At 40.4% G+C, this 20,575-nt stretch overlaps 1 protein-coding gene across 1 annotated transcript in view; it reads right to left on the minus strand.

The window, feature by feature from the left end:
- ADAMTS17 (ADAM metallopeptidase with thrombospondin type 1 motif 17) overlaps window positions 1-20,575 on the minus strand; it is a 173,220-nt gene that overhangs the window by 117,357 nt on the left and 35,288 nt on the right. Inside the window, exon 7 of the mRNA XM_069867039.1 lies at window positions 15,002-15,045. Coding sequence (XP_069723140.1) covers window positions 15,002-15,045 — 44 coding nt within the window. The remainder of the gene's footprint in view (window positions 1-15,001; window positions 15,046-20,575) is intronic.

The raw sequence follows: 20,575 nt of genomic DNA on the forward strand, positions 1-20,575 counted from the left end.
CCCATCAGGATGGGTTCCCATCTGATGGCTACAATCTTCCAAGAAAAAGAAAAACAACCCTGGCATTGCCTGCAATAGCTGTAAACTGTGGAGGGTTCCAAAACCAGCACTGAGGCTATTTTCATCTTGCTTTTTCAGATGAGTTCTGTGACTTCCAGTTTTGAATTTTTCAGTTTGTCCCAGCAACTCATCTGAGCCATCTGCTTCAACAGAGGGCCTGAGTTCAGAAAGGGGAATGAAGAAAAAGAACAAATCAGAGCTCTTAATGAGACTCCTACACAAAGAGGAACATGGAATTTTAGCAGCAGGGATCCTGGAGCCTTCAAATTCATCAGTATCTCCCTTCCAGAGTGAACAGACAAGGTCAGACTTGGCAATAAATCAGAAAAAAAAAAATCAAAAAAAATATTTGGAATCTCTGTACCAAACAGTATCTGCTTTAAGAGCTAATGGTCAGGGTCCAGCATTCAGTTCCAGTTGTTCTTTCTTGTAATTGCGAACACTAAGAAACTCATGAAGCTATTCAAACAAATTACAAGATGCTTCCCACAGTTTCCGGAGCTTTAGTGAGCCATGCCCATCTCAGCCTGCTGTACTGTTGGTCAGGGTGGGTTCATGAGCAAGGATCAGTCCTGTAATTGTCATACAACATTCAGCAATTTATCATGAACAATGTTCAGTGTCTGGAGAGTTTCAACACAATCTGCTGAGCGGGACAGTTTTAGAGATGGCCAGACACCTGTGCTGCTGACGAATGGCATTCTTCCACAGCCCTCAAATTCTTTCCATGGTCTTAAAGAATGACTAAGCAATTATCACTCTCAAAAAGTGAGAGAATCTATACTTTTAAGCATGTTAATATTTAAAGTGTATTTTATTTTTAGGTGCTGTACGCACGTCAAGCTGTTCTCTTGGCAAAATAAAAGCAGCTCTGGCAACTAGCAGAGCAGGCTAGAACGGGATGATTCACAGTAATCAAACTTTGAACAGATGCTTTTCCGAATTGCTTCTGTGATACTTCTCAGTTACAGCTCCTACATCCCGACTTACAGGGCTGTCTAAGCTCCTGGCTTCACTTTGTCAAGCTGCCAGCCAACACACACACTGATAAACTTATTTAGCAATTCTTGGTTCAGCACTTCTGTTTTAATTCTTTGCTGAGTGCCGACTTAACGTCACAGCCTGCCTGACTTGAGAAAACTGAAAAACCTGGGGTCTGTTCATAGGGTTAAGTTACTCTGTTGAAGTCAGAACTTGGGCTGACAAGCTTGTTTCAGAAAACTCCCCAAAGCCTAATATTTCTGAGATCCATATCCTCAAATTTGACTCAAATTGGCCAGTGGGCTAAAAAGCTATTCGGGAGAGACAGTCATTGGGGTAGACTGGCACAAGCACACACTCAGGTTAAAATGATGGTTAACCTAAAGGGCCCTCCTCCAGGTTCCCAGAGCTGCGTGTTCCAATGTCCACCCCACAGGAAGGGCAAGACCCGTACAGACATAAAGACATTGCAGCACCAGTCTGACAGAAGAGTGGGAATAGCTAATTTCAGAGGTAATATAGCTGGAGTCCTCATTCTACTTTCTTTATTGTCTCTTTCTCTAAATTGCTAAAATTAAAACTTCACTTTCAAAGTAACACAAGCTAGCAAGAAATTTTCACTAAGAAAAAGACCAGTGTGAGCTTTTCTCATACTTAATATAGAGAAATCTCTCGTGTTCAAACTCAAGCTCCTGTGAAAGAAAACACAAATTTGGATGAGTACTGCTGAGCACCTTGTGATGACTGACAGCAGCCAGGAAATCCCTGGTGCCTCACAGACACAAGTTAAGGCACAGACCCAGTCCTGAGGCCTTTACAGTCTGAATTCAGAAATGACAGCACGTGAAGCTCATGGTGAGACTGCACCTGCAGGCAGCAGTTAAGAAACTCACCGTCCCAGTATCCTGCAGAAGCCAGCAGGACATTTTCATGCACACGTTTGTGTTATTGCTCCAGGTCCTTGTGCTAATGAATCAGGACCAACAAGGGGAGATCTGCCTCTTCAAGTCTAATGTGCTTCTAAATAAAACACACCTGGGAAGCACAAGTACTTGTATGCAGTCTGTGTGACACTTCCAGTTCTGAATCATAACTATGTGCACCAAGGTTTGTGGGGGTTTTCTCAGCTGTTAAACCCACTCAGTAAGTGGCTTGTGGAGAGCATTTACAACGGTAACAGCTGTACTTCCCTGCTATGCAGACAGGGTGTTTTTGTACAAGCCTGCTTTGGTGCCCAGTGGCAGCAGCCTCCTGTCAGCTGCCAAGTAGAGAGATGCATTTCCCAACAAAGCCACCTGATTAATGAGAGCATAAACAACTTCGTGGCATTCACAGAAAACAAGCTGAATATGTATTACATCCGATCTAATTGTGCCAGCCTCAATCAAAATCTGACTGAAACGAATAAGCGTATCACCACTGGCATCGAAGAAGGCACATTAAGCCATTTCCTGGCTCTTTTTACTTAGTTTCCACCCCCATAAGGCTCGTCTTTGTCTTTTTTACTTCAGTGTAAAGCCAAAGAGCTTTATTTACTTCAGTGTGTGTAGACTGCATTGTGGCTTACAGACACTAGTGCATGAGCAAATATTCTGCATCTCTGTAAATACACCAGTTCACTGAACAAATACAGAATACAGTTTTCCCATGTTTGAAAATGTAAAAAGCAACAAAGATGAAAATAAAAATAGAAGAAAGGAATCATTCTGAAATACTCAGTCAAAAAATATCACTTTTAAATCTGTCATTCAGACAAGTACTTCCCCAGAACTGAGCAGGAGCCAAGATTTGGGGCAAGAGAGGCACAGTTAGTAATTTCATCCATACTTGGACCCAGATAAGACTGAAGGGGAGAGAATACTTTCTCTCTGACCAACAGACATAGCTAGAAAAGCAAAGAAACTAGGGCACAGAAGATAGGAAACATGAGTCTACAGGTTTCATAAACAGAGCTGTAAAATATAAATTCTGAAGAGAAATCCAACTTCAATCTTTTACTTTTCTCTCATTTCAAAAACAACAAAGTCTAATTAGACTGATGAATTCATTTTAGAGCAACAGTTTAACTTTCCAATAAACAAAAACATCATGCAGATTTTCCTAACTTGCTGGCCAGTTTTATTATAAATAATGGCAGTGTTTACTCTATTTGTCTACTGCAGTGCAAATATTGCTGTACATGCTACAGCTTGATGGATGACATTATTAAAACCAACAAGCAGATCCTCAGTAGAACATTAATGTGTACCCAGCAGTCTAATTATGGTCAGACAGAGCCTTAATACAAACAGATCAGGCAAAATGGCTATACAAAAATGTATGACACAACTACACAAAACCAACAAATATCTTCAACCTGCTGACTGCTCACGAGTACTAACTAAAGCAGAAATACAAGGCTAATTCCAAGCTAAGCAAACATAGAAATCCTTAGCATTCTACAAATCATGCTGAAAGAGCACAGAAGGAGACTATATTGGATGGGTTGGGTCTAGGAATTTTTATTTTTTATTTCACTAAGTTCAACATATTTCTGTGAGCTGATCAGAAGGGTAAAAAGAATTGTCAAACTAATTCAGACAAACACCTTGCAGATTATAGGATTCTGAACGTGAAATTTAAATTTCCATACGGCAGAACTCCTGTCTCCAAATAAAATTCCACAGTCAATTCCACAGATTCAAAGGACAGTTTATACATGTAAATACATAGAGACAGACACATCTCAATGAGAATTAGGCTAATATTTCACCATCTCACACAGTCACCTTGCCCATCTAAATTGGCAAGAACTTGATAAGGAAATGCCAGTAGAAGGTTAAATACAGATGTGTACAATTCAAAGTACAGGCATTATCAAAGATGCATACAGCCACATAAATGGATGTAGAAGTGCAAACACATGCACAGGTATATTCACATATACTTGCATTGATCTAACCAGGAAGCAAAAATAAACAAAGAAAGACGACCAATTTCTCTCTAGTCTGCATCCCAACCCATAGAATCAGTATAACTCTTCAAAATCAAGAATTGCTCAGATGAAACAGAAAACTAAAAGTTAGGCCAATCAAAGCCACTGATCATAACTACCACATTGTATTCACTTAGAGTTAATGGATATTGGTGTAATTTCCCAGCTAGAAACTCATTCAGACAGCAAGAAAGCTGAAAAGCCAAAATGATCCTACAAAATCTGAATCTTTCACTGTATACCAGCACTGGTGATCATTAATGCCTCTTCCCTCCCTAGAATGTGCAAAAAACCAAAATCTTACTTTTTACCTCATCAGCCTATTCAGTTCTCAGAAGACACAAGCAAGCCCAGAGGCAACCTTTGTTCCCTGCACTGACTAAAAACATTGAATTGGCAGAAATATAATGGACCTTTTATCAGTATTTTTCCTACTTACTCTTCAGGCCACTGAAACCAGTTATTTTTCATGTTCCATGACCAGAAACTTCAGACTCTAACTACTGCAATGAAACTCTGTCATCAGCTTTTAGAAAAAGCTATGAATGTGAAGCCCTCTGCATCTCCCCCTTCTCCTTGTCTGTCCTGGCTGGAAGAGTCTTCAAGAATTCCAATAAGTCACTGAGCCATGATCTTGCTTCCTTTTCTAGAAATCATGTTGGCTCTCTTTTATCTCTTCTCATCTGTTTGGCCTGTTTACTCACTTCTACTCATTTAAACTTCCCCAAGAAATGAGGTTAAAATAATTTTTCTGGATTTTCTGGATGTTAAACAGAGAAATGTGAATTTGCTGATTCAGCAGGCCAATCCTTAGCTGAGCGTTACCCCCACACCAGATGTTCCAAGTAAGTTCAAAAGATGACCAAAATTTTCAGTGGTGCAAAGTCCTGCCACACGCCCAATTCTTATTTGCATTATGTGTGGCACAATTACAACTGAAAGGCTTGGAGCTTCTGCTGAGGCAGTGGAAGTGGGAGAATTGTTAAATAAAAACTAACAACATTCCAAGGACTTAAACTGAGTTTTTATTTCTGGAATGCACTTGTTGTAGCAAAATCCTTCCGGGACCAGACACCCTGCAAAGTAGGCTGGATATTACACCAAGTCATGTTACCAGATGGTTAACCAAAGTTGAAAAGAAAAAAAAAAACCAAACAAATGAAAGGTCAAGCTTCCTTCTCAGGGATGGAGGGAGGAAGTTTTATGCACACTTCCCAATGCTGTTTTATCACTAGGAAAATCTCATCTCTATGTTATTTAAAATTTACTCTCAAAATTGCATTTAGTCTTGGCAGCTGCGAGACAAAAGAAATGTAAAAGCATAGTAGGCAACTATCCTTCATTTCCTTCCTTTACTCTTACATATCCTGTGTGCAACTGGAATCCTTCTATTTGATTATGCAGTGGAGCAAATGCTACGATGAATGCAATCATGTCTGTAGCCTATTGCTCAGCTATGTACAGATGTTTTTACACAGCTTGGGTTTTTAGCTATAGGGTCTATAAAACAATAGAAACTATCTGAGATGTTTTCAAGCCAGCAAAGGATAAAGGCACTGTAAAGCATTCAACTGGATAAAAGCCATCTATGTCTGACAGGAGGAAAATAAAAACCTTGGAGGTTTCTCAATTATAAATGTGTCAGTTTTCTTAAACAAGATGTGGCTGCAGCAAACTGACCAGTCTGGAATGTGTAAACAGAGGTGAAAATGAAGACCTAGGCAGTGCAAAGATGAAACACAAACCTCTGGCCTGCTGAAGGGTTGAATCATTATTTTATTGACCTGAAGAACTGGCTGGTGCCCAAAGAAGCTGAGCTTCAAGTGGGAAGGCCTGAGAAGAGGTAGCATTGCCTCCAGCTGAGGGGCCTGGGCTTAGCCCTCAGCCAGCTCTGTCCTTTGGCATGTCCCTTCATAGCTCTAGGCTTCATTTCCTCACTCAGTACAACAGGGACAACCATTCTGATGTCTTCAGTAAAGAGCTTTGAACTTACCGAGGAAAAGCCCTATTTACATATTCATTTTCTTCTCTTCTTAATAAATTATTTTTTTACAAATTAAATAATATGCAGAAAAAAGCCAATGTATTGTTTAACGGCGGATGTCTATCAGGAGGCACCGTGAATTAATGAATAAGGCACTGGATCGGAAGTCAGGATGTGTAAAATCTCTTCCCTGCTCTCGGATAAGAAACAATGAGCAAATACTTTTATAACTCCCATTTTCTCCCTGTCTACCTGGTCTGAAGCGTGCCACAGCAGAAAATCCTGCTTTCTGCTGCACAGAATGTCGGGTTAGCATTTCTAGCACAGATAACAATAGCAAGCGATGGCTTATTTATAGTGTACTGACAGCAGGTTTGACACTCTAGAAAACAAATATTATATCTCTTTCCACAGCACTAGGAAAGGGAGAAGCAGGGTGAGCTATGAAAGTAGAAGAGATTATTTTATTTGTTTTACATTTATACTTGTGGGAATCCTCCAGAGAAACAAATCCTCAGCAAGGGGAAGTGATGGAGCTGGGGTGTGACGCTGTGCAGAAAGCACGTAAAATCTGCAACCTACAAGTCTCCAGTTACGTGAATGAGGTGAGAGACAACAGCAGAAATACTACAAAGCCCAAAAGACAGAAATGGTCAGTCCATAGACCTAATACAATGAGATTGTTCTGATTTCATCTGCCTCAAAGGCTTCTCGGCTTCACACACACAGTAGCAAGGAGCAGTTCCAGAGCTTTTCTTGACAGTTGTTTGGCTGTGAGTGCATAGATGGACATCAATTTGGCTTCTGCCTTCAGATTGTCTCTTTGCAAACACAGTGACTACTTTCAGAGATAAACAGAAGAGATTTCTTTAAATCAGAATTAAATGGTATTTTGCCATAAGCAAAGCCTTGGTTCTTAGGCAGTGTCATACAAATCATCTCTAATTTTGAAAATAATCAAGGCAGAAAACTGTCTAGGAGATAGCACTATAATTCAGAAATTTTAGCATAGTATATTCAGATGAACCCAAACCATAAGAACCACCTGTTGCACAAAAGAAAAATAAATATTTTAAAAATTATGTTTCTGATATGTTTTTTACTCCAAGCTGGCAGGAAAACCTACTGTAGTTCTTCTGAGGGACACCATTATGCAAATTCATTGAAAACTGTTAGTCAGAACAGTAATAATGAGTGCTTTTCCCTGCAATAACTGCATGTCCAAGTCCTAGACTTAGGAAGGGGGTGAGGCATAAAAAGATGGGGAAGGAAACATCTTATGCAGGTATCTACCCTTCAAGCTAGAAGACTGAAATTCCCAGGTGCTTTGTGTACGTCTATATAACTTCACACAGACATAAATAGCCCTGGAGCGGAATGCAGTACATGTCTGCACCTGTACCAGGCAAACTGCACAATGATTTAGCACATAGGGTGAGTTATGACATGGAACTGTAATGAAAGAATAAAGTCAGAGTATCAGAATAAATATCAACAAAGTCATGGCGAATATTTTCGCTTGTGACATAGTCCTTTTTAATAAAGGCAACAGAAAGAAGCTAAGTTACACACCTATCTGACATGAGGCTAGGATCTTAAAGGAATATTATGGTTTCTTTCCATGGCATTTTAGACAGTCGTTCTCTTGAATTTACCAAAACACATTACCACGAACCATTAACAAAACTAATAAGGAACTACTGGAGGTTTACAAACAACAAAGTGTAGTAAACGTAGGGAAAGTCCATGAACTCAGTAAGCAAACCATGTGGTTACTGTGATGGGAGACAGGCCATTCAGGCCTCTCCAAGACGAGCAGCCTCTTGGTGTCCAGGCCCAGCTGAACAAAGAGAAGATGAAGGAACAAAATTGAGCGAGAGCTTCTAAGTGCTCTGAACTACCACCAAAGAGAAATGAACCCTGCGCAAAAAGGCAACGGAAGGGGATTAATCATGAGAGCAACTGAGGGTTTGTGATACTTCAGAGACAGGGACTGAAAGCACAGAAGAGGGAACATGATAAATGTGCAGAAAATCTGTCACTAACTCTCCCTCTGCTAAATGATTTAATTTGTTTTAATTACACAAGCTAATCCTTGTCCCCAATACTTAAGACAAGATGAAGAAAGAAGTTAAGATAACTAGAAATTCAGTCGATGGCACTGACAGAATAAATTTTAAGAATGGAACAGATTGATCAGTCACTTCTTTTCTACAAGAAGATCTTGCAACAGAATCACATTAGCTCTGAACAAATGACAGGATGCTGTGTTTGACTACTGCATCTCTTCCAGACAGACAGTCATTTTTCAGTTAAGGAGACCAAAAATCAACTGCTGGCCATAGTATATGGAATGAATAAAGACAAACCTAAACAAGACTACTGAGCTGCAAAACAAACCAATGGCAAATGAAATTCAAACGTTCTCCTTTCCGTAACAATAAAACCAGAAAATAAGCCTCTATAAAATAATATCAGCACTTCACTCAACCAACTACATTGTACGCATTTTAAGTTACTGTAGAAATCAATGAGAAAGTTGATGTATTTAACAATAAATATGTAGTCTGTTAAAACTGGCATGCCCAACTTTTTTATTTTTTTTACAGATGGAAGGGAATAGATTGTGTATATATGGCCTTCGTTGGTATTTTCTGTTTTACTTGTCTTTCCAAAAGCAGACTGGTCAGCTTCACTGACCAGTTGTTGGTTGTTTTCAGGCTCTTACTGACTATTGTTTCTTTGTAAGATTTTTAAATATTTCAGTGATTTTGAATGCTCAAATAGACATCTTAATAGACTTTTCAACAGATTTTCAGTAAGTACAAAGGACCATCCTCAGGGTATCAGGCTTTCCAAAGATGTCTTGGGTACCCCAATCCAACTAGTCTCTCTAGAAAAAAAAAACTCAGGCAGTTTTTTGCCAGAGGCCCAAAGGAGAGTCGCACATCTCAGACAACGTGTAAGAACAGGACCGGGATCCTGACCCACTAATAAAACTCTCACTGAGTCCAGCGTAAGCAGGATTTCCCTGTGGTCTTTAGCTGTGAGCCTGCAAACAACTGTGCACATGTGAAGCAGCCTGGCTGAAGCCACGTCCCTGCAACAAGAAAGAAAGAAAAGCACACACAGGACACTAAAGTGAGGAAGAGCAAGGGTTACGGCAGCAGGAATTCCTGATTACTTGAATGGCTGTGCTCTTCCCAGTGCTTCTATTAAAATTTATGCAATCTTATATTACACTCACTCGGCACACAATTTTTTAGTGGCAATTTGGAAGGGAAGAGATTGCTAGCTGGTGAAAAGAAATTGGAAAGCTGTTGTGGGTAGGGTGGGGCCTGAGGGACAGTAGTGATGAATATGCCCAATAGCAGAGTTCTGCACTGTCTGGGTTGTGCAGTCCAGCATTTATTCCCTAGCAACCAAAAGGCAAGGGAAAAAGTCTTCTACTGCACTGTACTATGGCTCCCTTTAGTTTCATGAAGCCAGGACTCTCCACTGCCCCACACAGCCACAAATAACAAAAACTTGCACTGCTGTGAGGTCACTTTCTTTCACAAACACTAAATCAGCTTGCCAATGTTTCTTTAAGGGACAGTTCAACCTACTTTATGTTCATTTTAATACATTAAAGCATGTTTGATTTTGGTCTGAAAGACAGTCCCAGCAACACTTTTGCTAAAGCCAGGCACTGCTCCTCTAATGAATTGTTTTAAGCAGCAGGTATTTCTATTTATTCTGGCATCAAATAAAAACCCGCCCTGGAATATACAGAAACATTCAACGCGAACCACTATGGAAAATGTTTTTAATGTGAGAATTCCTTTTCTTTTCCACTCGCAGCAAACCAGCTAATCTTTTCCCTCTCCCTGGGGATTAAGTCTCTGTTGTGACACTGTTAGGTGACTGGAATTGATATTACATGGGGAGGAAGATTTAAATGAACAGCATACAGACAGGATTGATCAGAACCATTACTTGCTGTGGACACAGGGTACCCAACTGCACAAACAAACAGCCAAGGAAAAAGGTAAAAGCAATCTTCATTCAGGTGTCTTACATGTAATTAAAAAAAAAGGATTAAATCTACTTAGTGACACAGACCAAAAGTCTCGTTTGCAAAACCTGAGTGTATTTTGAAACACTTCGCTATGATAAACTCATAAGAAGAAAGCAGAGCGTAGCTACAAAGGTAGGGAAATTGGCTAATAGCATCCTAATATGCAGCCCTCTATGATAGCATTTTACACCCATAGCTCTGTACCCACTTTTAAAAGAAGGAAATGTCTAAGATATGAACACACTGGTACAGCACAAGGATGTCATCTGTGCAATCACGCAGCAGTGCAGTGGCTAAAACCTAGACCTGTTTTCCCCATTCACCTATCAGCATTTGGAAGACTAAAGAAAAAGGACACAAATTATGTAAGGGTTTGTAATCTTCAGGCTTCTCAGTAAGTTAGCTGTGAGCTCTTTAATTAAAAAGCCAGCCAGGAGATGAGAATGCTCTTCACAAAACATTGATTCACTTGTGGAAACAGCCTGGAAAACCGTGTTTCTCAATCACCTCTCCTGTGATGCTTCGTTTTCTCCAGGCAGCTATTCCTTTAACTAACCCTGCCCATCTGCAGTATATGCACTATGCTCTGCTTTCTTTTCCCCGACATCAAGCCACAGAAAAGCACATGTGACTGCAGCAGAGGTAAAGACATTTTTAACGAGGGCAATTTAAGGATATTTAAGACACATTCTCATTTTCCATTTCCCAATTCCACACTGCCCCCACTTTCATTATTAGCTGAATACAGGGAAGCTTCAGCTTGGATCTGGGGTAACATGTACACTGAGGAATCAAGGCCAAGCTTTGCCTTGAAATATGCAGGATCATTCCTAACTAACCGTAAAGCTGCTTATTTGGCACTAGCAGTGGAAATATTGAACGAAAGGGGCATTCTCAATCTGCTTATGTCACAGAAGGGTTGGATCCTGACAACGTGCAAGGCTCCAAGCTGCAGCCTGATATTAATAGCTAGACATTAAACCCTCAATTTGGCTGGCTTAGAGGCAGCTCGATTGGAACAAAGATTTTTCTGCAGGAAACAGCAGATCTGGTTAGAGTCACATCACAAGAGATGAGTCTGAAGCAGCAGCAGACTGCAAACTTTTTGACTGGTGTGTGACAATGCTGTGTCATGCAAAGCCAACCTTCCCTGCTCAGATTGCAGGAGGCATATCAGAAGCCCCACATCTGAGGCTGTTGAAACACAATTGTTGCATGTGGGTTGCGCACATGCATGTTGTTTTCCTTCTGTCCACCTCATTTTGAATTTGCTCATTCTTAGGACTAACTTACACAACCAAGTCGGGTACTGAGCATTATCAAACTATTTCTTAAACAAATGAGGCTCTGTTTCTCGATGTGTCCAGTGACGTATCACGCCACAAAGACATACCTTCATATCTGCACCATTTTTGAGCTTGTTTCAGCCATTATGTAACCTTCCACGCTACTTTGGCAGCTAGGCCAAGAAAATTTGAACAAATTCCCCAGAGCAACTGGTTTTAGTGAGGGGCCCCTGCCAGAATACAAATACAAACCTCCTGCTGCTGTTTTCTCTCTGTGTCTGCATGGCAGGCAAAGATTCCAGACAGGGTTTTCAATATGGGTGTTTTTGAGCACAAATGAACACCTCTCAAGAGCCATTTAAACTTCATAGTCCCACTTCTGAAAAAAACAGCGGAGCCTCAATACTTCCACCAGGGAAAGTTTTGCTTCTGTATTTCTTACAATGCAAAGAAAATCAAAGGACTGTCACTAAAGAAACCATTACCTACTGCGCTCTGAGTCCTCTTATTTCAGTACACATAACCTAATAGATTCTATGCAGTCTCTCAAACATGACTAAGCAGCATTAAATTCTGTACTTGTATCATATCATATACTCAAGGACATCACACTGCTTTGTACGAGAACTTCCTAAGCCATGCAGTCTCTTGTAGCTTTGCACTCAAAATCCTCATTTCATAGAGGTAGACAGAAGCATTCAGAATGTTAAGTAAGTGACTTGCCAAATGTCACACAATGAGCCAATGCCAGAGCTGGGAATAGAAATCAGAATCGGGAGCCGAGAGTCCAGATTCTCTGCCTTATATAGAGTAGTAGCCTCAGCCTCCTAGTTCAGCGGAATGACTGCTCACCAGAAAGATGTTACTTCCTTTACAGGAAGTTCTAGAGAACTTTGGGGAGTGCTATAACTTCAGCATCACTGTCCAGACCAAATGCAATGTCACTCTTCAGACTAACTTCTTGCTTTTGCAGTCAGTCTTGCTGATCTGGAGGGGACTATCTGAGAGCTGGAGTGAGGAATAGGAATCTGGCAACAATAGACAGCTGAAACATCAACACAATTCTTCATAAGCCAGTATGGTAAAGCAAACGGATCAGCCCACTTTCACTGCTCAAGTAAATGCCACGCTATGTTGCTACTTATGGAACTCATGTACAGGGCACAGAACAGTGACTATTAAAAATGTACTTCTCTACAGCCGACACCTATTTTTTGCTATTCTTACAAAGGAATAAAATTGGAGAATCTTTCACACAATTAAAATTTAGCACTACCTACACTAACCACTTTCTCAAATTAGTTGCATGCCACGGAAGTACATTCCTTAATTTCTTCCTCCTCTGCTGCGACACATATGCAGACTAAACAACAAGGCCAAAATTCCCTTCTGCTCTAACATCTGTAATATGAATGGATTACATATGGGCTGACTTTCATCAGTAAAGAAAAATCACATAGTCATATCACCAACAGAATACCTTTGGCAGAAGAAGGAGAATGAAGCTAACAGTGCTATATCCAACCACAGAAGGTAGAGCAAATGATCTCAATAAATCACAAGTATATGATATATTCAGGACATTAGACACGTTGTCCATAGTCATTAGATACTATCCTTTGGGTTTAGGACACACATAAGATTTCACAAACATGAAATAATTGTTTTATGGATAGGAATCAATAAAAATCCAACATTCCGACTTCATATTACTCCTTAGCAAGTTGATGGCCAGAGGAATTGCTTGCCTTTTTCAGGCTCTACCTCCAGCAACTAAGCATAGAAGTATTTCTGAGAGCAGCTATCAGAGTGCAGTATAACTGAGTGCACTTCATTCAGATTGCAGCCCTACAGAACAATTCCTTGTCTTATGGTTTTGAAGAAAACTTTCAAAATATGTGCTGCCAGTATATAAAGCACAGAGGTAAGGGCCTAAACTGTAGATGATCTGAAACAACTGCAGTAAGTCATCAATTTGGGTACATGCAATAATGACTGAAAATTGATGTTATCAAAATATTTACTTATTTCAACAGAATTTAAGAGACAATGGTATCACATATGATGGAGGATTTCATCTGCACTCGGGGATAAGACACACTGCCTCTATGTTCAGGCAACAAAAACAGTGGGGCATAAAAAATATGCAAGTGAAGATACTAGTGCTTTACTGAGACATAATGAAACTGTCAGGGAAGAATGAAGGAAAAGCAAGATTGAAAGAAGCAAACTGGCCAGACTGGTTTTGCCCCAGCAACGTTCACCTTCTAAAAGTCTGGGAAAAACTATGCTGGAAAGAGTAACAAATGAGTCCAATCTTTATTGCTCTGATCATCACAGCACAAGAAATTACTTGGGCATTATAAGAACAGAAAAGCAGTCAAAAATATTTCCTTAGTCATGCTGCCTATGGTAATATCATTCTCTGAACAGAGATCTCCAACAACACTGTCTTTAAACATGGAAAGAGCTCTCATCTCAGTCAGCATGTCTCTTCCATGAGCTTCTCTCTCTTTTTTTTAAAGTCACATCCATCTCCAAAAGCAGGTACACAGTATAAAAACCTTCCTTAGTGGAATTGTGTTTTCCACTGGAGACTGAATGCAGTACTAGGGATTGCCACTGGAAAACTTGGATGTAGAGGCTAGACCTTGCTCTTATTTGAAAATAAAACATCTGTATTTGCAGTTCTGCACTTCCTCCTTTCACCTGATCAGTCTCCACAACACAGAGAGGGAAGGACCTGCATTCTGAGATGAGATTTCTTTAGGCAGTCTCAGAGCTCCTGCTGAAGGCATTTTTCCCCATGCTTTTCATCACCCGCTATTGTCAGCATAGGAACCTCCAGCTTGCAAGTGGCCCTCTGAACACTGGAGTATAAGATCATCTGAAAAATCAGGATTCACTCCAAGTTTACATAGAATGAAGGATGAGGAGCCTCTTGACTTAGAGACAAGTTTAAAAAAAACCCATGCAATCATCACAGAGAGGATGTTGAGGTGTGCCTCCAAACACTGCTGCTACTGTGGCAATTAAAGAAAACACCAGGAGAACAGATACAGTGAAGGTTACGGCTACCTAACTTAAATACATAAATAGACAAAGTATTTAATGTGTAGGATGTAAGGGTCCTGTGTATCCAGAGTTTGGATAAAATTAAAGGCAGTTAGGAAGTAGGAGCACTAGAAGGCAGAAAAGAAGATTTAAATTGGCTTTCTCACAATGAGGTATTCTTCTCTGGTGTCTGAGTGCCAGTTTGATCTGGGAGTGTTACATGTATTCTTACAACAGGAAATACATTTGTTAGTTAGCAAATTCTTGGTTTAGGTGAGAGAGCACTGAAAGGAGCATTATACAGACACACCAAAAGACAGTGTCTTAATCTCCAATTATCTAATTGTACATCCACTCCAAAGAAACAGAAATGCTTTAGATTATTTCCTATACACAGAGACCTCCAGTGCTTAGAAGGGATTAACATTTAATGGCTTATTTTGAGCATATAGCCCGCTCAACTAATCCAGATTCGCATCACAGAGGTATACAGAGCAGCAAAAGCAACATTACAGAAAACTAAAGAATGAAAGTTTGCCCAGAAAGCGCCTCTTAGAGTAGAGGTGGCTACCAAAACACTCTCCCTTACTTCTTTGACTTACCCACAGTGTCACAAGGCTCGTCTTTGTGTACGCAGAAGTCTGTCCTAGAAAGAAAAACAGAACAGAAGTGAAATGTATCCTGTGCCTCTAGACTTCATGCTAGGAAAGAGCAGTGATGCATGACTCGCATATCATTGCTGTTGAGGTTTGGGTTTCTTTAAAAGCTGCTGTACAGTCTACACAATAACAACAGACAGCAGCATCGATTGCTACTGCAAGATTACAAGCAATTGTGTGAATCAGCTCCATATACTACAGTGCAATTTAATAGACTTAAACTTTGGCATGTAAAAGAGTAGTGCCTCACTCTATGATGTCAGACTTCTCCAGCAACTGGATTAAAATGGAACCTCTTATTTTCACAAGAGAACTGTTACAAAAAGGAGCAGACACCCTGTGATCCAACAGCACCATCAAAAGTGGGAGGAGAAGACAATGCCTGAGACACACAACTCATTGTGCATACCAAGAAATTCTCAGTTTTGCACTTTTTGTTCTTTTTCTACTGGAATGGAAGAGGACAAGAAAGAAGCAGGACTAAAGAGAAATACAGATGTTGACAACGAAGAAAAAAGAGAATTTCAGGATTTGCCAGGTAACAGTTAGGTGAACTAGCTTCAGCTAAACTTATCACAGACAGATTTGCTATTTTATGATCCAACACAGAGAGGTTCAAGAGACTTGATTTGGTCTCCGTTACTCCCCAGCATCTCATCCAGCTTCCTCAGATCTCATCAAGGCAGGAGGAGATACCACATATGCCACTGGCACCCACAAATCAACCAGGGATCCACAGAGTTGTATTAAACAAACACAATTAAAAAGCCTTGAAGCTCACCGTTTAAGTGATGACATTCCATGTGAAAAGATTTTGTAAGTCAGATTCCTTATGACAGAAAAATAAGCGTGGGAGGAAAAGTATTTATAACTAAATTAATGGTTAAATACACTTCAGTAGGCACATAGACCTAAACTTTAGGAGCTATCTTCACCAGACGTCCTTTGCAGTGCTATCTGCTATGACGAGGAGCTGGAGAAAAGCATCACATGTGCTAAAACAATTCAGAAGTTCCTTAACCCAAGGGAAGCCGAAGAACCATAATCTCTGTCATTATGGCTTTCCTCACCCTGTGGGGAGGCTGGTGAGAGAATCACATTATACCTTCAGAGTGTGTCATTTGAAATGCCTGAGTCCCTAGTGGGATCTTGAGTTTAAGAGTTTGGCAGGGGGAAGATAAAAAATACTTAGGGAAAGATAATACTTAGAGAATACTTAGAGAAAGATAAATACTTAGAAAAATAATAAAAATACTTTTTCATTGAAGCAAAAATATTAAACTAGGGTTTATAGGAAAAAGGACTTAAGGCCCAGAACTGCAGCTGATGAACCCAAACTCTTCACATCAAACTCCTTTGAAAGTCACAAATAAAGTTGCCAAGGGCCTGGAAGGAGAACAACAGCTATTACCAGCTCTTGTTAAGCAGACATTGAAAACTAACCATGCTTAAACACGGAAAAACCATTAAAACCATCAAAGTGTTAAAAAGCCAGACAGGAACAAAACAAAATCGGAAGCTATGACCACGCACTGGCCCCAGTTTCATTTTTCACCACAGCTTTACTGTGTCTCGACACCTTGGCATTCCTGTCTTTCCAAAGACTAATGACAATCTCCTGATGGAGCTGGCACAAAGACACCTGCCTGAGTTCCCAGGTCCAACTTGATGGAGGTTTATTTAAGGACTTATATAAACCGGTAAATCAAACAGATGCTTCTCTTGTGACAACAGAGAGCTGAACTATTAGCAGATGGCAGGAGGCCACTGCTAGAAAAGCATCTCTCTTCAGGGGCTGGCCAGCTCTGCAAATAAAGCACAGCGATTTTGCTCCTTGTACTGTGTTTTACACTGAAAGGTGTCTGGCACTTTCAGGCAGCTCCCTGGAGAAACTACCACCACGCCATAAAATAAGAGATCTTTTAAATAATCCAACACAACTTGCAGACTCTCCTACAGAGGAAGAACAATCCTTGTCTGTAAGCAGAATGCTGTCTAGTCAGGGAAGGACTCAAAACAGGTCAGCAAGAAGAACTGAACATAGCTGCCTATTTCACTGCATGAAGACCTGCAAGCATGAAACTTCCTCAGCTCATCCTTTAAACTGTCATAAACAAAAGTCCAAGAGATGCCATCCTTCTATTCAAAGATCTTACACCAAAATGCTAGGCTGTAAATCACCTGGACCAACTGTAAATGTTTTACCCAAAAACTCTGTTGCTAAACAGAAAAGCACATTCAAACCTTTAGTTTTCATCAGAAATTAGCATGGCGGGTCTCAGTCTTCTTCTAAAGGCAGGCAGCCAGCCCATCACAAAACCTATATACTGAGTCTCCTACAGTCCTTTCCTGATAGTCCCAGGGGAGCCAAAGATCACCTGTGGCTCAATTACACCAATGGGCTCCACCATGACATGGAAACTGATCTGCTTTTAAAAAGGTTGCAATCACAGGTCTCCATTCGGAACATTTTTTAGCTTGACTGCATCTATATTTTTGACATGAATGATACGATAATGATACTCCAAGAACATAAAAAAGATATCTTAATACTCATTGCATGTGCAGAAGTCTTATCACAGAGAGACAGTTTTCTTAGCAGAATCTTTTACAGAACTATGTTGCAACAAAACTTAGTCCAGGAGCTGCAGTTCAAATCCAAGACCTGACCTTCGTCAGACACTAATTGCTGGATAATATATTGAAATCACATGCTGTAGCTGTGAAGCAAATTTGCTCTTCGCATTTAGCCACTGACAGAATCAAGCAGGATGTGTTCTCATCTTCTAGGGGTATGTGAAATTCTCAGTGATTTTCACTGGCCATACTGCGCAGAGTGTTTCCATTCTCAGACTCAAACAATTCTTCTCAAAAAATGACAACAAATCAGTTGTTTTGTTCAATAAAAATGTCTGGAAAAGAAGAGCTCAGAACTCCTCGTACAGTCACTCTTCCATCTGGCTCATACAAACTGGAAAAAAATACCTAACTGTGCTAAGCCAAATTCTTCAATTCACGTCTTTCCTGTAAGAGAGGAGGACAGCAGTTGAACTGTGCAACTTGAATAAGAAGTATTCTGTTTAATGGTCACTTCCCAGCACCCTTCAAATGACGTTTTTTTGACCCTGCAGGGTCATAAAGCTAAAGGGCAGAGGAAACTGGTACAGTAAAAAACCTGCCAAAACCCCTTTCAACATATATCCATACATTTAGTAGCAATATTTGCCCAGTTTCCTTGATGCACATGGAATTGCTTCGTTTGCCCATTTAATTGGAAGTCAAAGGGTCGGAGAAATGTGGCAGGCTGGAAATGGAATAACTACATCTGTATGTCAGGAAAAATTAAGTCATAGAATCAGAGATTCATTAAGGTTGGAAAAGAAGTCTTTGCTTAATGACAGCTCTGAACTCTGTTCTTATCAGTGTTGTGTCATTCTTTGCTCTACTATTACACCACCTATAATCTAAGAGGCCCAAACACCAACAGCCAGGAGGTGGGGAGAACATCAGAATATCCGAAGATTTCCCAGAGAATGTGCAAGACAGAAAATCAAGAGAGGCAATGAGCTTCAAATGAGACACACTTTTAAAATCACTAAGGCACAGATTCCGCAGACAGAAGTTATTCTGGTCAGCTGTCCATTAAAATACAAAGCACATTATCATTAGAAGCCAGAGATCTGAATTTCTGCAAGGTCAAAACCAGAATTTGAACAAGAAAAGTCTGGTGATTGTCAGGGCTATAACAGATTATTCCCATTGACTCACTTTCTGAACTGGACAAGGGTACATCTTATTTCACGGACATAGCATGCCTCTTACTTGGACCTCAATCAGGTGGATACTACTAAAATCCCACAGGGTGGGATATTTGCCACCTAGGTCATCTATTTTTGCATACAAATGAGTACATGGGGAACATCAGTTTGAGGTGAAGTTTCAAAAGGCAAGTGTGCCTTGGTGTTTTAAATGAATACAGCCAGATTGGAACCAGAGGGATTTCTTCAGAGGCTGACCCCAAAGAATCTGTTTTCAGTCCTAAAGCAGCTGCAGCTGCTGAAAATTCAGCTTCTGCTTTTTCTGGCGCTATTTCTTATGTTGGACATGCTGTTGCTCCCATATCCTTTACCACTGGTCCATCTGTACAGTCTGGGGAGGGTCCAGGGACACACACACGCACTTCGAAAGCCAAGAGTAGAAAACTTCATTTCCCTGATGCAGACATTGGGCTGCTGGGCCAGAAGTCTTCCAAGCAATGCAGCATCCTCTCTGCAGCAGAAGCAGGATAGGTTAAGGATGAGAAGGCACAGCAAAAAGGAAGGAAAAGGGCCATAGGTACACACTGCTGGCCTATCAAACAGGGGAAATGCTGCTCTCATGCACAGCAATGTGCTCCCTGGCCTGAACTTTCTCACAAGATCTGAATATAGATTTTAACCCAACCAAACCTGTACTTCCCCATCTATTCTGTCTGTGAAACTCTATGAATCTGTTGAACAATTCTGCCTACAAATTCTTCCTACAATTCTTCCTCAAATGCCCAAGTCTAACTCATTTAGCCTGACATTATGCATTCAATTTTACAAGCTACAGAGAGAATACACAGATTAAATGTTCTGCTCATTCCCTCTGCCTTGTGCTTAGAGCACATCAGAAAAGATTCTGTATGCCTCACTTGTCATGCAAGACATCTGGATGCCCAGATGAGTTTAGCAAAAACGTTAGTTATTTATTTAGGCCCTGATCCAATGAAGCACATGCTTAACTATAACCAGGATGTGCAGCCCATTGACTTCAAAGGAACTATTCACCCTGTCTAAAATGTTAAGTATCTGCTTAAGTGCTTGGTTGGACTACACTGAAAACAGAGGAGAGAGAAGGATTTGGGAGAACTGCACACGTCTGTGAAGGTGCATTCTTAGGAACTTTGCTGGCCCTATGCCCTGCTCACCAGCTATTTTACTGAGCACTCACCAAAATCTCATAGATAGTTTGCAATGTGACTGTTAACACAACAGATTATTAAATCAGAATGGCAGTTCATGCAAAACTATGTATTTCTACTTATATTGTTGGCAAAGAGAAAAGGTGAAAGAGGTGAGTAATACTAAACTGCAATACAGACATTTCCTGTCTCAAACTGCGGGGGAGGGGGGTAGAAAGTAGCGTTCTTCTAACACATACAGCATCTGTCTTACGCTGTATTTTTATGCTCATTTTAATTGTTCACAGAGCATTTCTATACCAATGCATTTTTCATTCACATCTTAAAGTATGCAATCAATTTAAACATCCATGCATTTGCTCCTCAAAATTTATGGTGACAGTGAGGAACACGGGACTTGCATTGTACTGCGAGGTTGAGCTCAGGTATTGAAGTCAGAGGAAAAAAAGACTACAGGTTAATGGAGTGAACACCTTTTTTGCTTACTTTATCTGGGCCATACCCCGATGTGTTCAATACATTGATAGGTAGGGGGCTGCAGACTGCAAGGAATTCTGCTCAAGTATTCAAAC

The sequence above is a fragment of the Phaenicophaeus curvirostris genome, chromosome 12 (genome assembly GCF_032191515.1).
Source record: "Phaenicophaeus curvirostris isolate KB17595 chromosome 12, BPBGC_Pcur_1.0, whole genome shotgun sequence".
In the NCBI taxonomy this organism is placed as follows: domain Eukaryota; kingdom Metazoa; phylum Chordata; class Aves; order Cuculiformes; family Cuculidae; genus Phaenicophaeus; species Phaenicophaeus curvirostris.